A 19,885-nucleotide genomic window follows, 5' to 3' on the forward strand; every position below is an offset into this window, starting at 1 on the left:
TGCCTCTAGACACAGGTAAAACCTCCTCTCTGTGGTTCAGAATCCCCAAACTCTTTCTTTGGTAGTCTTATTCCTCACCAGATTCTACTGTTTTTCTCCTATTCCTTTTTCACCGACTTTGAGGTGGCTGTATATTCGATTTTCATGTTCACTGTAACTTTAATTATGTTGGAGAAATCAGAGGCACAAAGGAAGACAGAGAAGTTGGTTGCATGGCCCTTAGAAAGCTAGGTGCTGAGACCCAGGCTCCTGTGGGCTTTGGGGTTGCCCCAAATCCAGGAGGCGAATAATAATAACTAAAACATACTGAACTCTAGGCCAGGCCCAGTGCTAAGAGATTTATGTGAATCATCTCAGTAAGTCCCACATTGGCCCAGTAAGTTACGCATTTCACTCCATTTTACAGATGAAGAAACTGAGGCACAGAAAAGTAAATTACTTGCCCAAGCTCCATCCACTGAGTGGTGAGATTTGGACTCAGGTAGTCTGATACAGAAACAGTATTCTTCACTTCACTGCTATTCTATAGATATACTCTTTTAGGAGTTTGTCCTTCTCCAACCTTATTGTCTTAGAATGATGTTTACATACACTTCCAGAGCACTTTACAGTTTATGAGTGTTTTGCATCTAATATCTCCTTTAATCATTCATTCAAAGAATATTTATCACTGAGTGTCTGCCAATTGCCTACCAACTGTCAAGTCCTTCCTGCTCCAAGTGCAGTCCTTGGACGGAGCAGCAACAGCAGCAGCCCCTGGGAGCTTGCTGGAAAGGCAAAATGTTGCACCCTGCTAAAAAGCTGAGTCAGAATCTTCATCTAAATAAGATTCCCAGGTGATTCACTGGCATATTAAAGTTTGAGAAACCCTCCTTTTTGATATTTCCATGATAAATCCATATATATATCTCACAACATGAATAGATACAGAGATACTGTGACTTGCTTGTCTTCCCATGGCTGACAATGTGGCAGTTCAACATAAAGAGCTTACAGCTGTGCTTTGCACATAGTATGTACTCAACAAATAGCTATTAGTATAAATGACGGAGTCAAGCTGTGAACCATTTGATTTCTTAACGCTAGAGTCCTCTGACCTCTGCAGAGCCTTCTGAGGCATCAGGCATTCATTCCAAGAGGCAAGGCAATGATTGTGGCTCTGGCTTCCTTCCCAGCTCAGCCAGGGTCTGATGTGGATTTAGGGCTCCAGAATGTGGATTTAGGGCTCCAGAAGCTACTGTTTGTGTACACCTGATCCTAGAGCAGGGGCATCCCAGTGGGGATGTTGTTCTCCAGAAGAGGCCAGATATAGAAAGAGGGAGACCAGAAGGTTCTCAGGGGATCCTTCCTGGAAATTCAGCACCTGTAAACCTCATGCCCTCTGTCTCCAGGATTCCGCTGTGTTGAGGAACTTCAGTACCCCAAACCTTCCTAGACTTCCTGTCTTCACTTCCTGCCGCTATTCCCTTCAGGCCACCTGTACTGCTCCCTCTCAATCAGCCGTTCACAACCTGAGAAAGAAATGGGCCTATCTCCCGTGCTGAGCAAGTCCTCCTCCTCAGGACTCTCTCCCGTCCATGGTGACTGCCATCCTGGACAGTTTCCAAAAAACGTGCTCCGGCACTTCCCCAAACATCCCTGTTGTCTTCTTGGAAACTGCTGGCCCCCCATCCTCTTTGGAGAACTAACAATGGAACACAATTATTTCTGAATAGTCTACCATTTTATCTTTATTACTCTCTGAAACAAAAATTTAAATGCTCCTTTTGATAAAGCAAAAGTTGCTTATGACAAAATCAATAATACTCAAATAATATAAAGTGAAAGATCCCACTCTTTAAAATTTTCATGAGAATTTCTTGACGACCTCTTTCATTTGCCAAATGACCTGAGCTTGGAAACCGTTCAAAATCAACTCAAAGAAAAGTTCTCATTAGACACTTCACTTTTCTCTATAACCTCATGTCTCCGTAAGACAATAAACGTTCGTTCCAAATGCGATTTGCCTCGTCTCTGCCACGAGCCGGACCTCTGACCCTCCGCCCTTCTCCCACTCTCCCTGGTCCTCAAGTGCGGCCCCGGCCCCGCTTCCAGAGAGCCCCTCTCTCAGGGGAGGAGCCTCGCGCCCTCCCCAGTCCGAGCGGGGCCCCTCCCCTCCCCGCCCTAGGGGCGGAGTCCCGCTCTATCCCACGCCCCGGGGGAACAGCAAGCACTACCCCGGCGAAGGAGGAGCCTTGCGTCACCCCGCCTCTCCCCACTTCGAGACCTTTCCCGGCTCCCTACTCCCGGGACCGTTCCGCATCCATCTGCAGGCGGGGGGTGCGCGGACGCGGGCCGGTCGAGTCCTCTACGCCCTGCGCCGGAGGCGGCGTGCGGGCCTCGCCGCGGTGCTGGGGCGGGCGGAGGGGCGCGGGCCAGGAGCCGGTGAGTGCAGCCGTCCGCCCCCCGCCGCGGCCGGCGCGGGCGGGGAGAGGGGGAGCAGGCCGGGGGAGGCGGCGTAGGCTCCCTGCGCAGCGGTGCGGGAGCCGCTACGGTCGGGAGTGCCCGCCTCTCCCGCGGGCTGCGCGCAGTCGTCGCTACCGGCGAGCCATCGCAGTGACCGGCAGTTAGAAGAAGCGTGCCTTATGGGACTGCACCCCTGGCCCAGTTTTTTGGTTGGTTTATTCACCACTGTGCCGCCCTGCATTTATCCCTGGGAGCCTCCCCCAATGTCCTTAAGCCTGTCTCCGAGACCCCCCATCTTCTCCCCTCACCCCGAGAAAGAGTTGGGAAAAGCAGCCGTTTTAGTCTCCCAGGGGGAGTGAGTGATTAACCTCAGAAAAGAGGACGCCCTGACGCCCTCTTCTCCGCCACTGTCTACTAACTAACCAGCCTCACTGCCATTAGCGTCCTGAAGTCCTTTACGCATCTACTCCCTTAAGGCTAGGGCGGAGACAACTTGCTGCCCGCCTTTACATCTCCGTGAGTATACCTTAAATGTGCCCTCTGTGAAAGAGATTTCAAGGATTAGGTGCATTTCAGATGAAAGCCTTTCCAGAAACTTCGTTTTGTTGGAGAGGACCCGGGCACTGAGAGCTGGCTGAGGTTAAAGTAGGCTGCAGTCAGGAGGTCTCCTTGCAACCCAGCACTTTTGTCAGTATGGACTCTCCAGTGTCTTAAAGATCTGACGGGGGCGGGGGGCGGGGGTCTAAAGCACCACCAGGTGTAAAGTACACATTATTGGATGTGCTGCTAATTCAGCTGTGAGAAGGTGTGGATATAGTAAGAGGCATCCTCGTTTTAGAGATAATTAATTGTGTTTTAGAATTGCTGAACTGCGATAGCTACCCCCTGCAACGTACCACGCAGTCCTTCAGGTTTTCATCATAACTTACAGTCTTGTGCAGGGGGCGGGGGTGGGGAACAGGTGGTTAAGCAGTGTACCCTGGGTGAGAGGGGCGCGAAGGGACTCTGAGCTTCCAGAAGCCAGGGTACACACCACTCAGACTCAAACATGTCAATGCTTTATACATAAACTCTGAGTGAACTTCGATGATTGGGGGCAGAGATAGATGGGGTCACAGATAACCATATGTCAGGGTTAAAACAACCCCAGCTGTATTCAGTTCCCAGGGGCAATTATCTGCAGTTAGGTTTGACGTAGCCTTTCCATGCTCTGAACTAACATGACCCCATGTCTGCACTTGTCATAGTCTTGAACTCCGCCTCCTCATCACACAGTGCCCCTATTAGTGGTCCTGGGAAGTCAGTGGCTTCTTTTCTCCATTTCTGCCTGTAGGGATGCCAGAGGGACCCTCTGTGAGGAAGTTCCACCGCTTGGTCTCCCCCTTTGTGGGGCAGCAGGTGGTCAAGACAGGGGGCAGCAGTCAGAAGCTGACCCCTGCCAGCTTGCAGTCTCTGTGGCTCCAAGATACACAGGTGAGTTCCTATGGGCTTGTTTGACACCTCAGGTAAATGGGTGGACTCCATCACCACATCCTGTGATTCCCTTAGAATTTATTTCAAGACTTTGGTGCCATCACTGCCTCGAGCCCAGGGCAACCACGCGAGGACTCCCATAGCGCTCATCCCCTTTAGGTCTGATGTTTAGGTCTGATGTTAGCCAGGAGTGGGCATTGCAATGGCATGTGGAACTAGATAAAGTATTCGGTGCAGGCATGAGCTGTAGATTTTGATTCAGAGAGTCTGGAGTGATTCTGGTCACCGAATGTGCTTCTGTGGTTGGGAACTAGCAGGGATGGAAGGAAAGAGCATAGCCTTATGATCTGGATTCTGGTGGCCTCATCCATGCCCTTAGCATCAGGCAGAATTGCCTCCAGGGGCTCCCAGGGCTTCTGTGGCCTGGTTTGTGCCTCTTTAGGCCTGCTTCTTCCCCTGTGCCAAATCTCTCTTCCAGTCCTGTCGAACTCTCTGGGGTTCCTCCGCCAATCCTTATTGCCCATGGTTTTGATGTGCTGCTCCCCTGCTTGGGCAGATCTCCCCCCCCCAACTCTGCTCCCTTTCTCATCCTTTCACGTGACCATGGTAATTCCTCGGCTTCAGGATTCAGCCTCTCCATCACATCCTCTGAGAAGCCTGGCCTGCCTGCTCTAAGGGTGGAGAGAGACTTCTCTGGGCTTGCTGGGGACCCCGTACATACTTCCTCCTAATAGATCCTTATTGCTGAGTTTGTCCTGCTGGTTGAGTGGAGGAGACCAAGCAACAGGGTAGATGCATGCCCTCATCAGTATTGTATGCCTAGCACTTCGCTGAGTGGCAGCTCTTAGGAAGCATACATACGGTAATTGTCTCTAGAAAAAATAAATTAGCCTGCTGTTCAGCTGTGAGCTCCTCAGCAAGTTGCTTAATCTCTTAGCTGTAGTTTCTGCAGTTGTAAGATGAGGATAAATACTTAGCAGTTACAATTGTATTAAACAGACTTTATGTCTGACACAAGTGCTCAATAAATACTGGTTCTCTTTTTCCCCCCGCCTTGTCCTTCGCACACACCTTGTGGGTTATAAAACCATTCTAGATCTGAAAGAGGTCTTCTAGACCTTCACTTACCTTTTCTACCTTTGGAGATGGGGCCTCAGAGGGAGAACACTCCATCCAAGTTGATGTCGCTTGTGGGGGCCCAGGTCACCTGACCTCCAGGTATGCGCTCCTACGCTCCTACGGGAGAGTTTTTGACCAGACTGCTGCAAGCTTGGCAGGGGCAGGATTAGATCCTTTGATCTCTGGAACCCTAGCACTTAGCTGGTGCCTGTTACAGAGCTGGCTCGCAGAGATTATTTAAGGAATGGCTGAATGGACAGACAATGTGTGGACGGGGAGCCTTGAGATGGAACTGGGAGCTGGTCTTCTAGTAAACCAAGGCAGAGATTGGTGTTGTAGGAGCCCAAGAAGCCTGAGGGACACAGCCTTGAGGAACTGCCTGGCATGTAGGAGGCTAAATTCTCATCACTGTGCTCCCTTCTTTGCACCTCTGCCTCCTAAGGATCGGAGAGTTGAATTTGGAAAGTAAGACCTGTATCTCCAACAGGGGAAACTATTAGGTAACAGTGAATGGGAAGGAGGGGAGCATATGATTAAGGCTCATTTGAGGGCCTCAGCAGAGAAGAGGTGCTGATAGCCTGGAATAAAAGACTTCATAGGGGTCCTGGGTGGCTCAGTTGGTTAGGTGTCTGCCTTCAGCTCAAGTCATGATCCCAGGGTCCGGGGATCAAGTACCACATCCGGCTCCCTGTTTTGCTTCCCCCTCTTTCTCTGCCCCTCCCCTCTGCTCCTGCTCTCTCTCTCAAATAAAAAAAAAAAAAAAATAACATAAAATCTTTAGAATAAAAAAGAAGGCTTCATGAAGGAGGTGAGATTTGCGTTGGACCTTGAAGGATGGAAGATTTAGATCGACCAAAAGGAAAACAAAGGGCACTTCAGGTTTGAGAAGCAGTTATAGACAGGCACACTGGGCTAATGAAGGAGGGAAGAGATTGGTTCCACTCTGTGCCACCTGTTTTTTTTCTGGCAAGTTCCTTCCCTGTCTTTACAGGTTGGTTCTCCAGTTTCTGTATTAGGATTGTGTTTGCTTACTCATAACAAATTCAGAAGAACAGATTATTTGTGTCTGGAGTGTGTGGGTTTTTTTTTTTCCTCCCTTGACATAATGTCAAGTTCAGAGGAGGAAGTCCAGGATGGTATGGGAGCAACGTGTGATCACTGGGCACCAAGCTGCTTCCGCTCTCCCCTCCCTGGGGGTGACCCTCATTTTCATGGTGATAACATGGCAGCTGAGATTCCAGCCATTACATTCTAGGCAGGAAGAAAGAGGAAGGAAAGGAGATAGGGCAAAAGGGACCTAGAAGCCTGTTCATATATTTTAAAGAGCTTTTCTGGAAACCACATTTGAGCACTCCTGCATATGTTTCACTGGCTGCCCCATCTCTAAGAGAGTCTGGGAGACAGATTTTTTAGCTGAGGACGTTGAAGCACCCTAAATCAGTAGCTGAGGTTATTGAGGTCCCTGTTAATTGGTTAGTAGGGAAGAGGGGAGAGAGATATTGGGAAATAGTTAGTAGTCTCCCTGCACCTGGTTCATTATCTTCTCCTGAGAAAGAGTGCATGGGGGATAAGTATTGAGTCCTTCCTTACATGGCTGTTACTGTTTCTATTCCATCCTAGTTTGGGTGGAATACTGAGACTACATGCTGAGACTTTTAACCAGTCCTCCAACTTTTAAAAAATATGTAACAGCTTTACTGAGGTATAATTTACATAACATACCATTCACCCACTTAAAGTGTGCAGTTCGGTGGCTTTTAGTGTCTTCACACAGAGTTGTACAACCATCACCACAATCGATTTTAGAACATTTTCATCTCCCCAGAAAGAAACCTTGTGCCCATTATCAGCCCCTCCTCATTTCACCCTTGCCTTCTGCCTCTAGTCGTAAGCAACCACTAGTCTATTTCCTGTTTCTATAGATTTGCTGTTTGTTTGGTGGGTTTTTTTTGACATTTTACATATATGGAATTATACAACGTGTGTTCTTTTGTGAGTGGCTTCTTTTTTTTTTTTTTAATTAATTTATTTGTCAAAAAGAGAGAGAGACAGAACACACAAGCAGACAGAGAGGCAGGCAGAGGCAGAGAGAGAAGTAGCCTCCCCACGGAGCAGAGAGCCTGATGCTGTACTCGATCCCAGGATCCTGGGATCATGACCTGAGTTGAAGGCAGTGGCTCAGCCCACTGAGCCACCCAGGCATCCCGTGAGTGGCTTCTTTTACCGAGCATAATGTTTTTAAGGTTCATGTAGCACGTGTCAGAATTTCCTTCTCTTCAAATACTGAGTTTCCAGAGGGAACGAGTGGAGCCTTCCTCATTTGTATGCCCCTCTGAACCTAGCACACTGCCTGGCACATTGTAAAAGCTCAGTTAAGGGTCAGCTAATTGAAATAACAGTGTCCCAGGAATTTAAAAGAGGGACAGTAGAAATTGCCATAGTTGGAGAGGACACAAAGATGTCCTGACCTAGGCATTTTTGACCCCGTTAAATATTTTGATCCTGAGGGGCATTTGGCATATATTTTCATCAGCATTATACCAACATTGCTGAATTTGCATCAAGAAAATATTTTCTGGAGTGAATTCTATCATGCCCACTTAATTCTTTTTTTTTTTTTTTAAGATTTTGTTTATTTGACAGAGATCGTAAGTAGGCAGAGAGAGAGGGCAAAGCAGGCTCCCCGCTGAGCATGCTCCCTGCTGAGCAGAGAGCCTGATGCTGGTCTCCATCCTAGGACCCTGGGATCATGACCTGAGCAGGAAAGGCAGAGGTTTTAACCCACTGAACCACCCAGGTGCCCCATGCCCACTTAATTCTTGCTCAGTTTTTTATGTAGTTCAGTTAGCCATTTCTAATATGTGGCAGCAAACTGCTGTGCTCACATTTGCTGATAAGTTATTCTGGAATTATTTAGAAATGCCTTATTTTAGGGCATTATTTAGTAATGCCTTCTTTTAGGGAGAGGATTTCAAAGACTACTATAGTTAAAATTTTTATACTAATTGACAAATTGGAGATCATATCAGAACTGTGGTCTCTAAGTATGTACTTTTGGAGGCCAAAAAAGTAACACAGGCATTTCCATTGTTGATGCCAGGTGTTTTGGTTCTAAAAGGCTGCTGGAATTTCAGAACATGCAGAACAGGCTCATCCTGGAATCTGGACTTGCACATTACATAGTAGGGCTAGCTATGGAAATAGAATACAAAGCACACAGAACATTCTTTTATATACATTTCCTGTTCTCATCCACTTTTCTTGAAATCGTTTTCATTGGGGATGAAGTTAATTCTTTTCCTTTGTACATTTTATATACATTGTTTGTGTCGATACTCAATTTCTATTGATTGTCACTTTCTTTTTTATTGTGAGTTCTCTTGTGGCCATTTCTTCTACCAGATCCAGTTTCATCGAGTGAGAGGTACCAAATTCTACAATGTGTAAAATACGTTGTGTATTTACAGCATCTGAAATGTAGTGTACTTTAGCTGCCATCCATTAGTGTATGGGGTGTGCGTGTGGGTGTGTGTGCTGCTTATTTCTAACAAAGAGGAAGTATTATGAATTAAATACATGGTGACAGTTTGTATTTCTTCCTCAGCTAATTCGTGAACACATTGGGAGCATTTCCCCTCCCTTATTCTAGGGTGGTCCTGCTCTCTAGCATGGATCTATGTTACTGCTAATCCAATTCTTCTTGCTTTCAGTCACTTTGAAAACCGTGTGCTAACTGCCCGTACCACTGGAACAAAGGGCCAAAGGCAGGTCCAAAATACTAAGCTTGGGAAAGCTTCCTTGAAGAGGCAAGAAGGGATAAGTTTGCATTATAAACATTGGCATATACCTCTTTAGTCTTTCCTTTTCTGGGTCTGTAAGGCTTAGGCCGTTCAGGCTCTTATAGCACAACAGCACAGACTGAATGGCTTAAAACCAACAGAAATTTATTTCTCCCAGTTCCAGAGGCTGGAAGTCTAAGATCAGACAGCCTGGCAGTTTTGGTGTCTGTGAGAGCCTGCTTCCCAGTTCATAGACAGCCAGCTTCTTGCCTTCTTCACATCACGTGATGCAAGGGGCAAGGGAGCTCCCTGGGGCCTGTTTTATAAGGACACTAATCCCATTTGCAAGGACTTCACCCTACTGACCTAATTACCTCCCGGAGGCCCACCTCCAGATGGCATCACTGTTGTGGGTTAAGTTTCAACATATACATTTGCACAGGAGGGGCACAAACAAGTCCATAGCAAAGACTGAGATCGTGTTCGTTTTTTTTTTTTCTAGGTCCATGGAAAGAAATTATTCCTTAGATTTGAGCCAGATGAAGAACTTGGTTCCCTTGACAACATCTCACTGCCAGAGTCGCTAGAAAAAGGAGAGAGAAAGGAAGAGGCCCAGGACCAAAAGCAGGCTTCAGGGCCCAGCAGCCAGAAAACCTCTCAGCCGCCCTCTCAGTCCCTGGAGCATGTTGCTCCGAGTGGAGACAGTGGTTTGGAGGGTTTGCGGGGAGATGCCGCTGTGGGAGCTGCGGAGAGGTGGCTGCAGGTCAGCTTTGGTATGTTTGGCAGCATTTGGGTGAACGAATTCTCCAGAGCGAAGAAAGCAAACAAGAGGGGCGACTGGAGGGACCCCATTCCAAGGTAATGGTGTGGTTGGGCAGGCTGTGGCTGTGGCTCTGCGGGTCTGTGCTGTTTGACACGGCCCCCCGTGTGCAGGCTTGGGGCTGGGCTCTGTGGGCTCACTCAGGTGGGTGTCCCACCGGCTCGCCGGCAGCCCGAGTCCTAGCAGAGAGTACCCGTGCTAGAAAGGAGACTGTGCCTGCATCCGGAGAGGGCTGGAAACATTCTGGGGCAGATTAGAAAAAGGGAAGAACTTTCCCAACAAGCATGACTCTTGAGAGTAGGATGGCGCTGAAGGACGTTTTATGGCTTGACGAGTGCACTCAGAATTCAGGGACAGAATTGTCTTGGTTTTCATCTGCCAGTGGTGGAAAGAATATTTTGGTGTGTAAAACTCAGTCCCTGTTCAGGATTATTACCTCCGTGTAGATTTCCCAGAGGAGTCATTGCTGGTCACTAAGAACGAACATCCTCACGGCCTTGCGTAAGTGCTCCTTTAGCCAAATTCTTAACTAGCTTCCTGTTTGTATACTTTTTATCAGTTTGTAGAGGCTTTTGTATTTTGCATGTTAATCTTTGTGATATGTGATGCAGGTGTTTCACGTCTGCCTGTGTCCTTTGACAGTGTTTGTGCTTTTTGCCATTCAAGATTTAAAACCTTTTTAGTTTTTAGCGAGTTAAGTGTCTGACTCTCGGTTTCAGCTTAGGTCACGATCACATGGATCATGGGAAGGAGCCCCGCAATGCATCAGGCTTCACGTTCAGCAGGGAGCCCCCTTGAGATTCTTGTCCTCTGCCCTCCCCCCACTCATACCATCCTGCTCTTTAATCTAAAACTTTTACAAATTTTTATTTATTTTTAAAGATGTTTATTGAAGTATAGTTGACATCAATGCTATTATATCAGTTTCAGGTATAGAAAATAATCATTCAACAATTCTAGACATTACTTAGTGCCTACAATAAATGTGGTCATCATCTGTCACCAAACAATATTATTACCGACTATATTATTACATAATAATATATTATTATTTGTTATATATTATTTATTATTGTATATTCTTATAGAATAATATTATTATTAACTATATTCCCTATGCTGTACTTTTCATCCCTGTGACTTCCTTATTTTATAACTGGAAGTCTAGACTTCTTTTTTTTTTTTTTTTAAGATTTTTTAAATTTATTTGACAGTGATCATAAGTAGGCAGAGAGGCAGGCAGAGAGAGAGAGGGAAGCAGGCACCCCGCTGAGCAGAGAGCCCAATGCGGGACTCGATCCCAGGCCCCCTATATCACGACCTGAACTGAAGGCAGAGGTGTAACCCACTGAGCCACTGAGGCTCCCTGAAAGTCTAGATCTCTTAATCCTCTGTACCTATTTACCCATCCCTCCACTCCTTGGGATTTTAAATTTTTATTTAGTCAGTGATCAGTATTTTTTTTTTTTTTAAGATTTTATTTATTTATTTATTTGACAGAGATCACAAGTAGGCAGAGAGGCAGGCACAGAGAGAGGAGGAAGCAGGCTCCCCATTGCGCGGCTCCATCCCAGGACCCTTGGGATCAGGACCTGAGCCGAAGGCAGAGGCTTTAACCCATTGAGCCACCCAGGCACTGCCTGTGTGATCAGTATTTTTCACAATAGCTCTTGGGTTTTTCCTTCTTGCTAAAGAAGGCCCCTTCTACCTAAAAGCCATACTATTCTTCCATCTTCTAAAGTTTCATAGTAATATGTTTTTATGTTCAGAACTGTAGCATTTATTTACAGTATGATTTAGGGCTAGTAAGATGCTTTGCACTGTAAAGATAACTGAGACTGGATTAAGTGTGGAGATTTTTTTGGCTCACATAATTGAAAGTTTCAAGCGAGGGTGGGTTTTGATGTTGACTCAGTTCCCTGCCTTGGGCTTCATGTTCTTGTCTCTCCTGGGCCTTTTCCCGTATGTTGGTTTTGTCCTTAGACCAGTAGCAAGAGGCTCTTTTGCTACGGAAGGCCTGCAATGAAGAGAGAAGAGGCGAAGAGATAAGTCATTTTCTAGAAGTTCAGATGAGCAAGCAGAGCTTTCTCAGAAAATCCCAGCCAACCTCTTATGGCCTGAAGCTGGTTCACTGGCTGATTGCTAAATTAGTCACTAGCTAGGGCAGTTGAAATGCTCTTCACGAATAAGCCTCAACCCTAACTAAATTTTCTGAATTTATTGTCACAGAGTTAACACATATCATTCTCTTATTTTTAAAATTTCTTCTTGTGAAGTTATGTCTGCCTTTTCCTTCTTTTTGTTTTTTATTTTCATTTGTTGCTTCCTCCTGTTTCTTAATTAGGCTTAAGTTTTATCAGAGTTTTATCAATTTTGTTGGTCTTTCAAATAAATATTATTAGTTTTATATACTCTATACAGGAAGAGTATTTTCTGATTTTCCAGATGTTTGAGTGGGGTCATCATTTTGTTGCCCCTTTTTTATTGGATTGTGATCAGGATATCAGTCTGTAAATTTTCTATTTTGGGCATATTTGCAGTCAAACACGTCATGGGTCTTTGCTTACATTTTGTGTACGTAAATGAAGACAATATGTTCATAAAAAGCAAAACCTTATATAACTATTAAGAACAGGTTATTGCTTTGGTAATTTAAACACTCTATCCTTGCTTATTTTTTGTTTACTTAATATGCCAAACATGGGAAGAGGAGCATTAAAATCCTCTAGGGTGATTGTGGTTTTATGGTTTCCCCTTGTCTTTCTAGTGTGTTTATGTGTTTGCTGCTCTGTTGTTCAAAGCATCAAGGTTTCTGACTTCTTTGCAGCTTTTTAAAATAATAGCATACCCTTGGAGTGCCTGAGTGGCTCAGTCAGTTAAGCATCCGACTCTTGATTTAGACTCAGGTCGTGATCTCGGGGTTGTGAGTTTGAGTCCTGTGTTAGGCTCCACACTGAGCACGGAGTCTGATTAAGATTCTCTCTTCCGCTCCCTCTGCCCCTGCCTTCCACCTCCCTCACTCTCTCTTAAAAAAAGAAAAGAAAAGAAATAAGATAGTAACAGACCTTCTGTTTGCCTTTGGTCTTGAACTCTGCTTTGCTTGATGGTAATGCTGCCACTCTGTGTTTGACTGGCCCACATAGTCTTTTTCCACTTAGTGTGTGCTTTACAGGTGTGCTTTTTCACTTATTTTAGGTATATTTCTTACAAATGGCGAGTTTCTGGCTTTTGTATCTCTTTAAACTCAAACTCCTTGTTTTGAAATGAGGTGACTATGGTATTTGGATTTTCTTCCATTTGCCATTTTATTATACCTAGTTTATTTTTTTCTGTTGGATTTTTCAAGTTTCTTTCTTTTCTCCTTTGCCCCCACCATCTTTTATTCCTTTTGAGTAAGTAGCAAGTACTGCTATTCATCTTCTTTCTGTTGGTAATAATGTTCCCTTTCAATTAGACTCATATTTTTCTTGGTTAATAACGACCAAATGTTTAATAACATTAAACTAATAACATGTCTCCCTTCTTATTGAAATTGGTTTTTTGCTCCTTTCCTTCATCCTTCTGAGAGGAGGCCTTTGAAATAGTTCCACTTCACCACTTCTTTTGTCTTGTCCACCCTGTTTCCTCCGGGAATAAGGGAGGGGTGAGATAGTTCAGAATTTTAATTCCAGATTGTTAACTATATATGTTATTAATTATGCATAATTAAGTTAATTAATATTAAATATACATTAACATTATATCTTTTTTTTTTTTAACATTTTATTTATTTGACAGAGATCACATGTAGGCAGAGAGGCAGGCAGAGAGAGGGAGAGAGAGAGAGAGAGGAGGAAGCAGAAAGCCCGGTATAGGGCTTGATCCCAGAACCCTGAGATCATGACCTGAGCTGAAGGCAGAGGCTTAACCCACTGAGCCACCCAGGCACCCTATCTTCTTTGTTTTTATTTAGTTTTGCAACCCATTATTTTTGTGTGCATAATGCTTATTAACAAATCTATTCAGTAAAGTTAGAATTCCAGTGAAAAGCAGTTTTTCCGTGAAAGCCTCAGGGCTCCATTGTATGTCAGACACCTGGAAGTAGCACTGAATTTGGTGTGAGACCTAGTGACCTTATTTACAGCCTCCAAGGAATCCTCCTGGGTAGTGATTTTTCAATTTTTCACTGTGCTCTCATGACAAGCATACCAGCTTCTGTGCGGATGCTTCTCATCTCAGCAGCAGAGCGATTTGGACACAGTCCAAGTCCACACTGATTATCTTTGTACACCTAGCAACCCTCAAAGGCTGTTCACTCTGCAGTGTTTGCTTTTCTGCAGCCAAATCCCTGAATGCTGGTGGGCCAGGCCAGTGAGCTATTAAGCTTCTTAAGACGTTGTCGCATGTCATCTTCAACCCGCTCTATCTGTCTAGAGTCAGTGCTCTGACCAGACGTGTTCAGCAAAACGCTGACCCCCTCATCCAGAGTTAGGCTTCTCCTCCTCCTCCTCCTTGTTTTCCACGGATCAGCACTGAGGTAATCTGCCATTTTAGGAGCTCCAAGTGCCTCAGCTCCTTAGTGATCACACAGCACCTCTCTCGTTTCCAATGGTCAACAAGGGTATCTTCTGATTTCCAGAATTCCTTCTTAATGCGCTACAGTTCTCAACTGTGCTATCATCCAGTCCTCTGGATCTCTCACAATAAATATTGTGCAACCCAGGGCTGCCCCTTCTGTCTTACCCTTTTCCTCTGCCCTTGGCTTGAGGTCCCTGCTGCTCTCATTTCCATTAGGCATTTATTTTTCCTTGAGTAATTACCTCAGGTACTATGGTAGATGTGTCTCTGAGGCCTTTTCCTCTGAAGTTGTCCTGTTAGGGGCACCTGGGTGGCTCAGTTGGTTGAGCGTTCAATTCTTGATTTCAACTCAGGTTGTGATTTCGGGTTGTGGGATCAAACCCCAATTGAACTCTGTGCTCAGCACAAAACCTGCTTGTCCCTGTCGCTCTGCTCCTCCCTACAATGACACACATGGGATATCTCTCTCTCAGATAAAATTTAAAAAAAAATTGTCCTTTTGTTTCCACGCCAGAATATGATCTAGATCAGATACATGGATATTTCCCTTCAGATAATGGAGTCTGGCTGATTATCTGCCCTTACATAGTAACCCATTGTGTCTTTATCAAAGATCAGAAAGTTTTTTCGTGACCTTAGAATTCAGGAAGTTCAGGGGCATACGGGTGGGTATGTTATTCTTGTTAAATCTTGCTGGGACTGGGAGTGGTACCTCTCTAGTGTTCCATTTCTGTCCTTTGCAACAAACTCTGCTTTTGTGCAGGTACACACCTCCTGAGCCTTTAGACTTCCATAGGTCATGTTGTCTTTAGTGAACATGTATGGCCCTGATCAGAAAGAGGGAGCGATATATTTATTTATTTATGTTTTAACTACTGCATTTAGCCCTGAGAACCATCCCTTTTCTCTCTTGGCGTCTTAGCTTCCCTGGGTGAATCTTGACTGTGGAGTGGGAGCACTATGAACGTGTGACTTAACTCTTGAGTGGGAGCTGTATGTATGTGTGCCCTGAGCCGCACGCACTTAGGACCTTTTCTTTCTTCCAGGTTGGTCCTGTACTTTGGTGGTGGCGGCTTCCTGGCATTCTATAATTGTCAGATGTCTTGGAGCTCTTCCCCAGTGGTCAGACCTGCCTCTGACATCTTGTCGGAAAAGTTTGATCGAAGACAAGCCTTGGAAGCTTTGAGCCAGGAGCAGCCTGTCTGCTATACCCTGTTGGACCAAAGATACTTCTCAGGCTTAGGTATGAGTGACGGGAAAGGGATGAGACCCGCCACCTGTGTGCTTGAGGCAATCACTTAATCTCTTTAGTTTCACTTCTTCATTTTTTAAACTAAGGGAGTGAGGGATACCTGGGTGGCTCTGTCCGTTAAGCATCTGCTGTAGGCTCAGGGCGTGATCTCAGGGTCCTGGGATTGAGCCTCACATCAAGCTCCCCCCTCAGCGGGGAGTCTGCTTCTCCCTCTACCTCTGTCCCTCCGCACCACTCATGCTGTCTCTCTTTCTCCCCCTCTCTGTCTCAAATAAATAAGTAAAATCTTAAAAAAAAAAAAAAAAAAAAGTAAATAAACTGAGGGAGTTCGATGAGGCAGTTTCTAACTTCTCTCCAGGCTTCAGAATTCACATCCTAATTACATTATCACCTGGAGTCCGCCCATGGCCACTTCACAGAATAACTTCCTAAAGGGCAGGAGTCCTGTTTTCTTTCTCCTTGAATCCTCCACTGCCTGGTGTAGCGCCTGGCACAGCGGAGGTACTCAGTTACTCAGTCAGTATCTGCTGGGCACCAGAAGCTCTGCAGTTTACTGAGGGAGAGCAGTGCGTTTGTAAATGGGGACTCTCGGGCAGATGGGGCTGCCTGCTGGCAAAGCACAGATGCCTCAGGCCTCCGTCAGGATCTTAAAAGACATGGGTAAAGCAGCAGGTTCCCTCCCTCTGTTCAGGTGTCATGCACAATGAAACTGTGAGCATTTTCCAGGGGGAGGGAAAAGGAGCTGAGTGATCTGAAAACCAGAACAGCTAACTCGCAGAACTACAAGAACTGATTGCTCTTACTACCTCAGCAGAGGCCTTAGTGCCCTGTGACTGGCTGCTGAGGCAGTCGAGGGAACTGATGACAAAATCACCTCATATCCAAGGCCTGATGGTGCCTACTGCTGGCACAGCTCCCCTCAGGAGCGGGGAGGAGGCCCGGGGGCTCCCCAGACAGCGGCCTTGCATTTTCACATTAAGATTGTGGGATCCCTTGTGCCCTGAGGGACAAAGAGACCTCCAGAAGGAGCCTTTGGGTTATTTATAGCAGGACCTCAGGCTCTACTGACTAGTCATTGTTACCAACAATATTAGTAACAGCTGACATTTTTCGTGTGCCTCTTAACGTGCTAGTTGTGTGGCTTCAGCCTTCCTGCTATTCTGTAGGATAATGACTCGTTAGTTTTCCCTTTCCTCACACAAAGAAGCCAAAGCAAAAGACACATTGCTGGTATGTGGTACGGCTGAGATAGGAATCCAGGTAGTTTGCCAGGAAATTGTAGAGAAAAGTTGTGTATGACTAGGGGTGTGATTAGGAAGCCCCAGCAAAGAGCAGTGATTTCATTCATCCATTCATCCCACACAAGCTGAATGCTTCCCTTCTACCGAGTTCAAAGTCTCACCTTCAGGAGGTTATTAATGGCCCAGCAAGCATGGGCTCAGTTCACTGCAATTTCAGATAGATTGTGACAAATGCCTGGTAGAAGTTAAAGTGCACTGTTGGGACATTTTGAAGAGAGTTATTGATTCTAGAAGGAGGGGTTAAGACTAGCTTCACCAAGAATGAGGCAGTAGTAGAAAAATATTGAAATAATACTTCCTAAATGATTTATATCTCAGGCATTACCCTTGACATTTTAAATAATAGCGGCTAATATTTATTGAGTACTCTCTACATACCAGCCACAGTGCTGAATGTGTATATGTGTGTGTGTGAGAATTCTCATTTACTGCTCACAAAAGCCAGGTAAGCAATTGCTATTTTACAGGTGAGGAATGTGGAGCTTATAGAAGCTAAGGAACCTGCCAGGGTCACGTAGCTAGGATCTGGTTGAGTGGGGTTCAGATGCTGGCAGTCAGCTTCCATAGGCTGTTTGGATAACCTCCCTCCTGTAACATGGGCCACACACAAGTTTTATTTCCTTTCGTCTCTACAACAGCCTTAAAGGTAAGTATGAGCAAATCCATTTGGCAGACAGGGAGGTGGACTCAGAGTAGGTGACTTGCCCGAGAGCCCACAGGCCATGACAGGGTCGGCCTCAGTCATCTGTAGGAGCCCTCCCGCCACCATCATGCCAGCTTCCATTTGTTTTGTCAGTGTTGTGGATGAGGCTCATGACTGAGGTGTTCTTTCTCCTTCCCTTGTCCTCTTCCTGCCTCCCCGCAGGGAACATCATTAAGAATGAAGCCTTGTACAGAGCGGGGATCCATCCCCTTTCTCTCGGCTCGCTCCTCAGCCATCAGCACCTCGAGGCCCTCGTGGATCATGTGGTGGAGTTCAGTGTGGACTGGCTTCAGGGCAAGTTCGAGGGCAGACAGCAGCACCCACAGATCTACCAGAAAGAACAGTGCCCTGGGGGACACCGGGTCATGAGAGAGGCGTTTGGGCCTCCGGGCGGCTTCCAGAGGCTCACATGGTGGTGCCCGCAGTGCCAGCCCAGGTTGTCTCCTGATGAGCAAGGGCAGGTCCAGCTCTCCTAGGGGACTCCCACCCGTCTTCACAGAACCTGGCCCTTGGGGGGCTGTGATTCCTGAATGTCCAGAGGGTGGGTGTTGTCGGTGCTTGGGCTTGGCTACAGGAATAGAGGGTGGGGGGATGGGTGTCAGGACTGTTGCAAGCCGTCTCACTGGACTTGGGTTGAAGGCTGTTCCTACAGGGTTAGATGTTTTTTTGCTTCTCTCATTTCTGTTAATTCTTCCATCTAATTCTGCCATTGTGGAAGATGAGGAAAAGTCATGAGGACGGTACAGGGAAACACTTCCCAGTGGGGCATTGAAATGAAAGCGCCTGCAAAACAGCTCTGCCTCCACATTGCTTTGTATGTGCTTGGTTTTGTGTTTGAAACCTTGGTTGGTTGTAAGGCTCTCCATTTGAGAAATGGGACAACAGAAGTCTTTTTCTTTGTTCCCCTAGGGGGATCCAGGGGTGAGGATGAGTCGCACAGGAGAGGAGGCTGAGGCTGACTCAGCTTCTTGCGTGGATCCTTACCCATGGGATGGAGAGTGGGGATGGAGAGAAGGGTCAGAAGAGGAGAGGGACCAGGGAATTGGCCACCTTCCTGCTGTGCCCAGTGGGATTTAGAAAAAAGCTACTTCTCTCTACAGTAAGGTGATACTTTTGTGACTATTGGTGTGTTGAACAGTGCAGGAATCAAGGGTGGTAGAGACACACTGTCAGGCTGTTAGCGATAGCCAGAAGAAAGTAGGACAGTGACATGAAAATAAATCTTTTGTTATTTTCTGTTGTCATCTTTATTTGGCGATCAATGCTCTCACACTGTGAATAATTGAGCTCCCAGTGAAGGTGGCTGTGTAGGGCTCGCTGAGTTGGCCTGATGGGTCCACTTAAAAGGAACAGGGTAGGGGGGCGCCTGGGTGGCTCAGTGGGTTAAGCCTCTGCCTTCGGCTCGGGTCATGATCCCAGGGTCCTGGGATCGAATCCTGTATCAGGCTCTCTGCTCAGCGGGGAGCCTGCTTCCCTCTCTCTCTCTGCCTGCCTCTCTTCCTACTTGTGATCTCTGTCTGTCAAATAAACAAATAAAAAATCTTTAAAAAAAAAAAGAAAAGGAACAGGGTTGGGGGGGCGGTGAAAACACACCTGCTCTTCTGCCCATAGGTGCCCTGCCAACTTGAAATCTGGCAGAGCACAGGATTTCCTCCTGTTGGACCAGCCTCTGGCCTGCAGCAGATAGTGAATTGCATGAGCAAAATTGAAAACAGTGGCTAATGTTTCCATCTTCCTTTACTCTCATCTCTCTTACATCATCAAGATTTGTTACTGGGGAAAGCCACTTTATAGCAGACCTATAACCTGTAGAATAGTTCATCTGTACTTAATACTTCCCAGTGGAAAGCCTTTAGCCTAATTCTTGCCATATCATCTATAGAAATCCCCATGGTGATAAGTACTCTGTCACTGTGTATAGATGAGGAAACTGACCTCCAGACTAGAGGCTGAGGAACTTGCTTAAGATCATACGGTTAACAAGGCTCAAGGGTGTGCACTTACCACCCACCACTTCGTGGTCCCCTCTGTATCAGGCCTCCGTAGCTGTGCCCCAGCACCGCCCCAAGCGCTGGCTGCCATCACTGGGGGGATGTTACTGAAAGCAGCCAAGCTTCCTTTGTTCCATCTTCTCTGCAGATAGGCCCCTGGGAAGAAGCAGCAACTGTGGTGTCTCATAGGTGAAGGGTTCTGTTATCAAATAATGCTCTACCCCCTCTCAGAGCTTGGTGGGGCTCATCAAAGCCTCCAAGAAATTCTGCAGTAGAACAAAGTAAAACACTTTGTGTTTCTAAACCTTATTTTACCATGAAACCCATTTTACCTTTACTCATCTTTGTAACAGGGTGTAGAAAAGGCTGTAATCCATTAAGATCCAACCTTCCTACACGCATCCTTTGAATCTGCTTTCAAATGTCCATCTGCGAGGTCTGTTTC

General features: G+C 46.1%; 1 protein-coding gene across 3 annotated transcripts; it reads left to right on the forward strand.

Annotated features, from left to right (window-relative positions):
- Positions 1 to 2,292: 2,292 nt before the first annotated feature.
- On the forward strand, positions 2,293 to 18,683 carry NEIL2 (nei like DNA glycosylase 2). 3 transcript variants are annotated; one of them, XM_045078395.1, is made up of 5 exons: positions 2,293 to 2,424; positions 3,779 to 3,918; positions 9,319 to 9,674; positions 15,240 to 15,436; positions 17,612 to 18,683. In XM_045078395.1, exons 2-5 carry the CDS (start codon positions 3,781 to 3,783, stop codon positions 17,923 to 17,925), a joined length of 1,005 nt encoding a protein of 334 aa, XP_044934330.1. In that variant the 5' UTR covers positions 2,293 to 2,424; positions 3,779 to 3,780; the 3' UTR covers positions 17,926 to 18,683. The 3 variants fall into 3 exon arrangements, with proteins under 3 accessions (XP_044934330.1, XP_004766137.1, XP_004766136.1); XM_004766080.3 differs by lacking the exon at positions 2,293 to 2,424 and adding an exon at positions 2,453 to 2,654; XM_004766079.3 differs by lacking the exon at positions 2,293 to 2,424 and adding an exon at positions 2,666 to 2,961.
- The last annotated feature ends 1,202 nt before the right edge of the window (positions 18,684 to 19,885 follow it).

The sequence above is a fragment of the Mustela putorius genome, unplaced genomic scaffold, assembly GCF_011764305.1.
Source record: "Mustela putorius furo isolate JIRA1106 unplaced genomic scaffold, ASM1176430v1.1 tig00000242_pilon_pilon_pilon, whole genome shotgun sequence".
Lineage (NCBI taxonomy): Eukaryota > Metazoa > Chordata > Mammalia > Carnivora > Mustelidae > Mustela > Mustela putorius.

Bases quoted from the DNA above. Each gene is read 5' to 3' on its own strand.
- NEIL2 (XM_045078395.1), top strand. From the start codon at position 3,781: ATGCCAGAGGGACCCTCTGTGAGGAAGTTCCACCGCTTGGTCTCCCCC. The intron at 9,675-15,239 runs GTAATGGTGTGG...TCTTTCTTCCAG, and splicing joins TGGAGGGACCCCATTCCAAG to GTTGGTCCTGTACTTTGGTG. The intron at 15,437-17,611 runs GTATGAGTGACG...GCCTCCCCGCAG, and splicing joins AAGATACTTCTCAGGCTTAG to GGAACATCATTAAGAATGAA.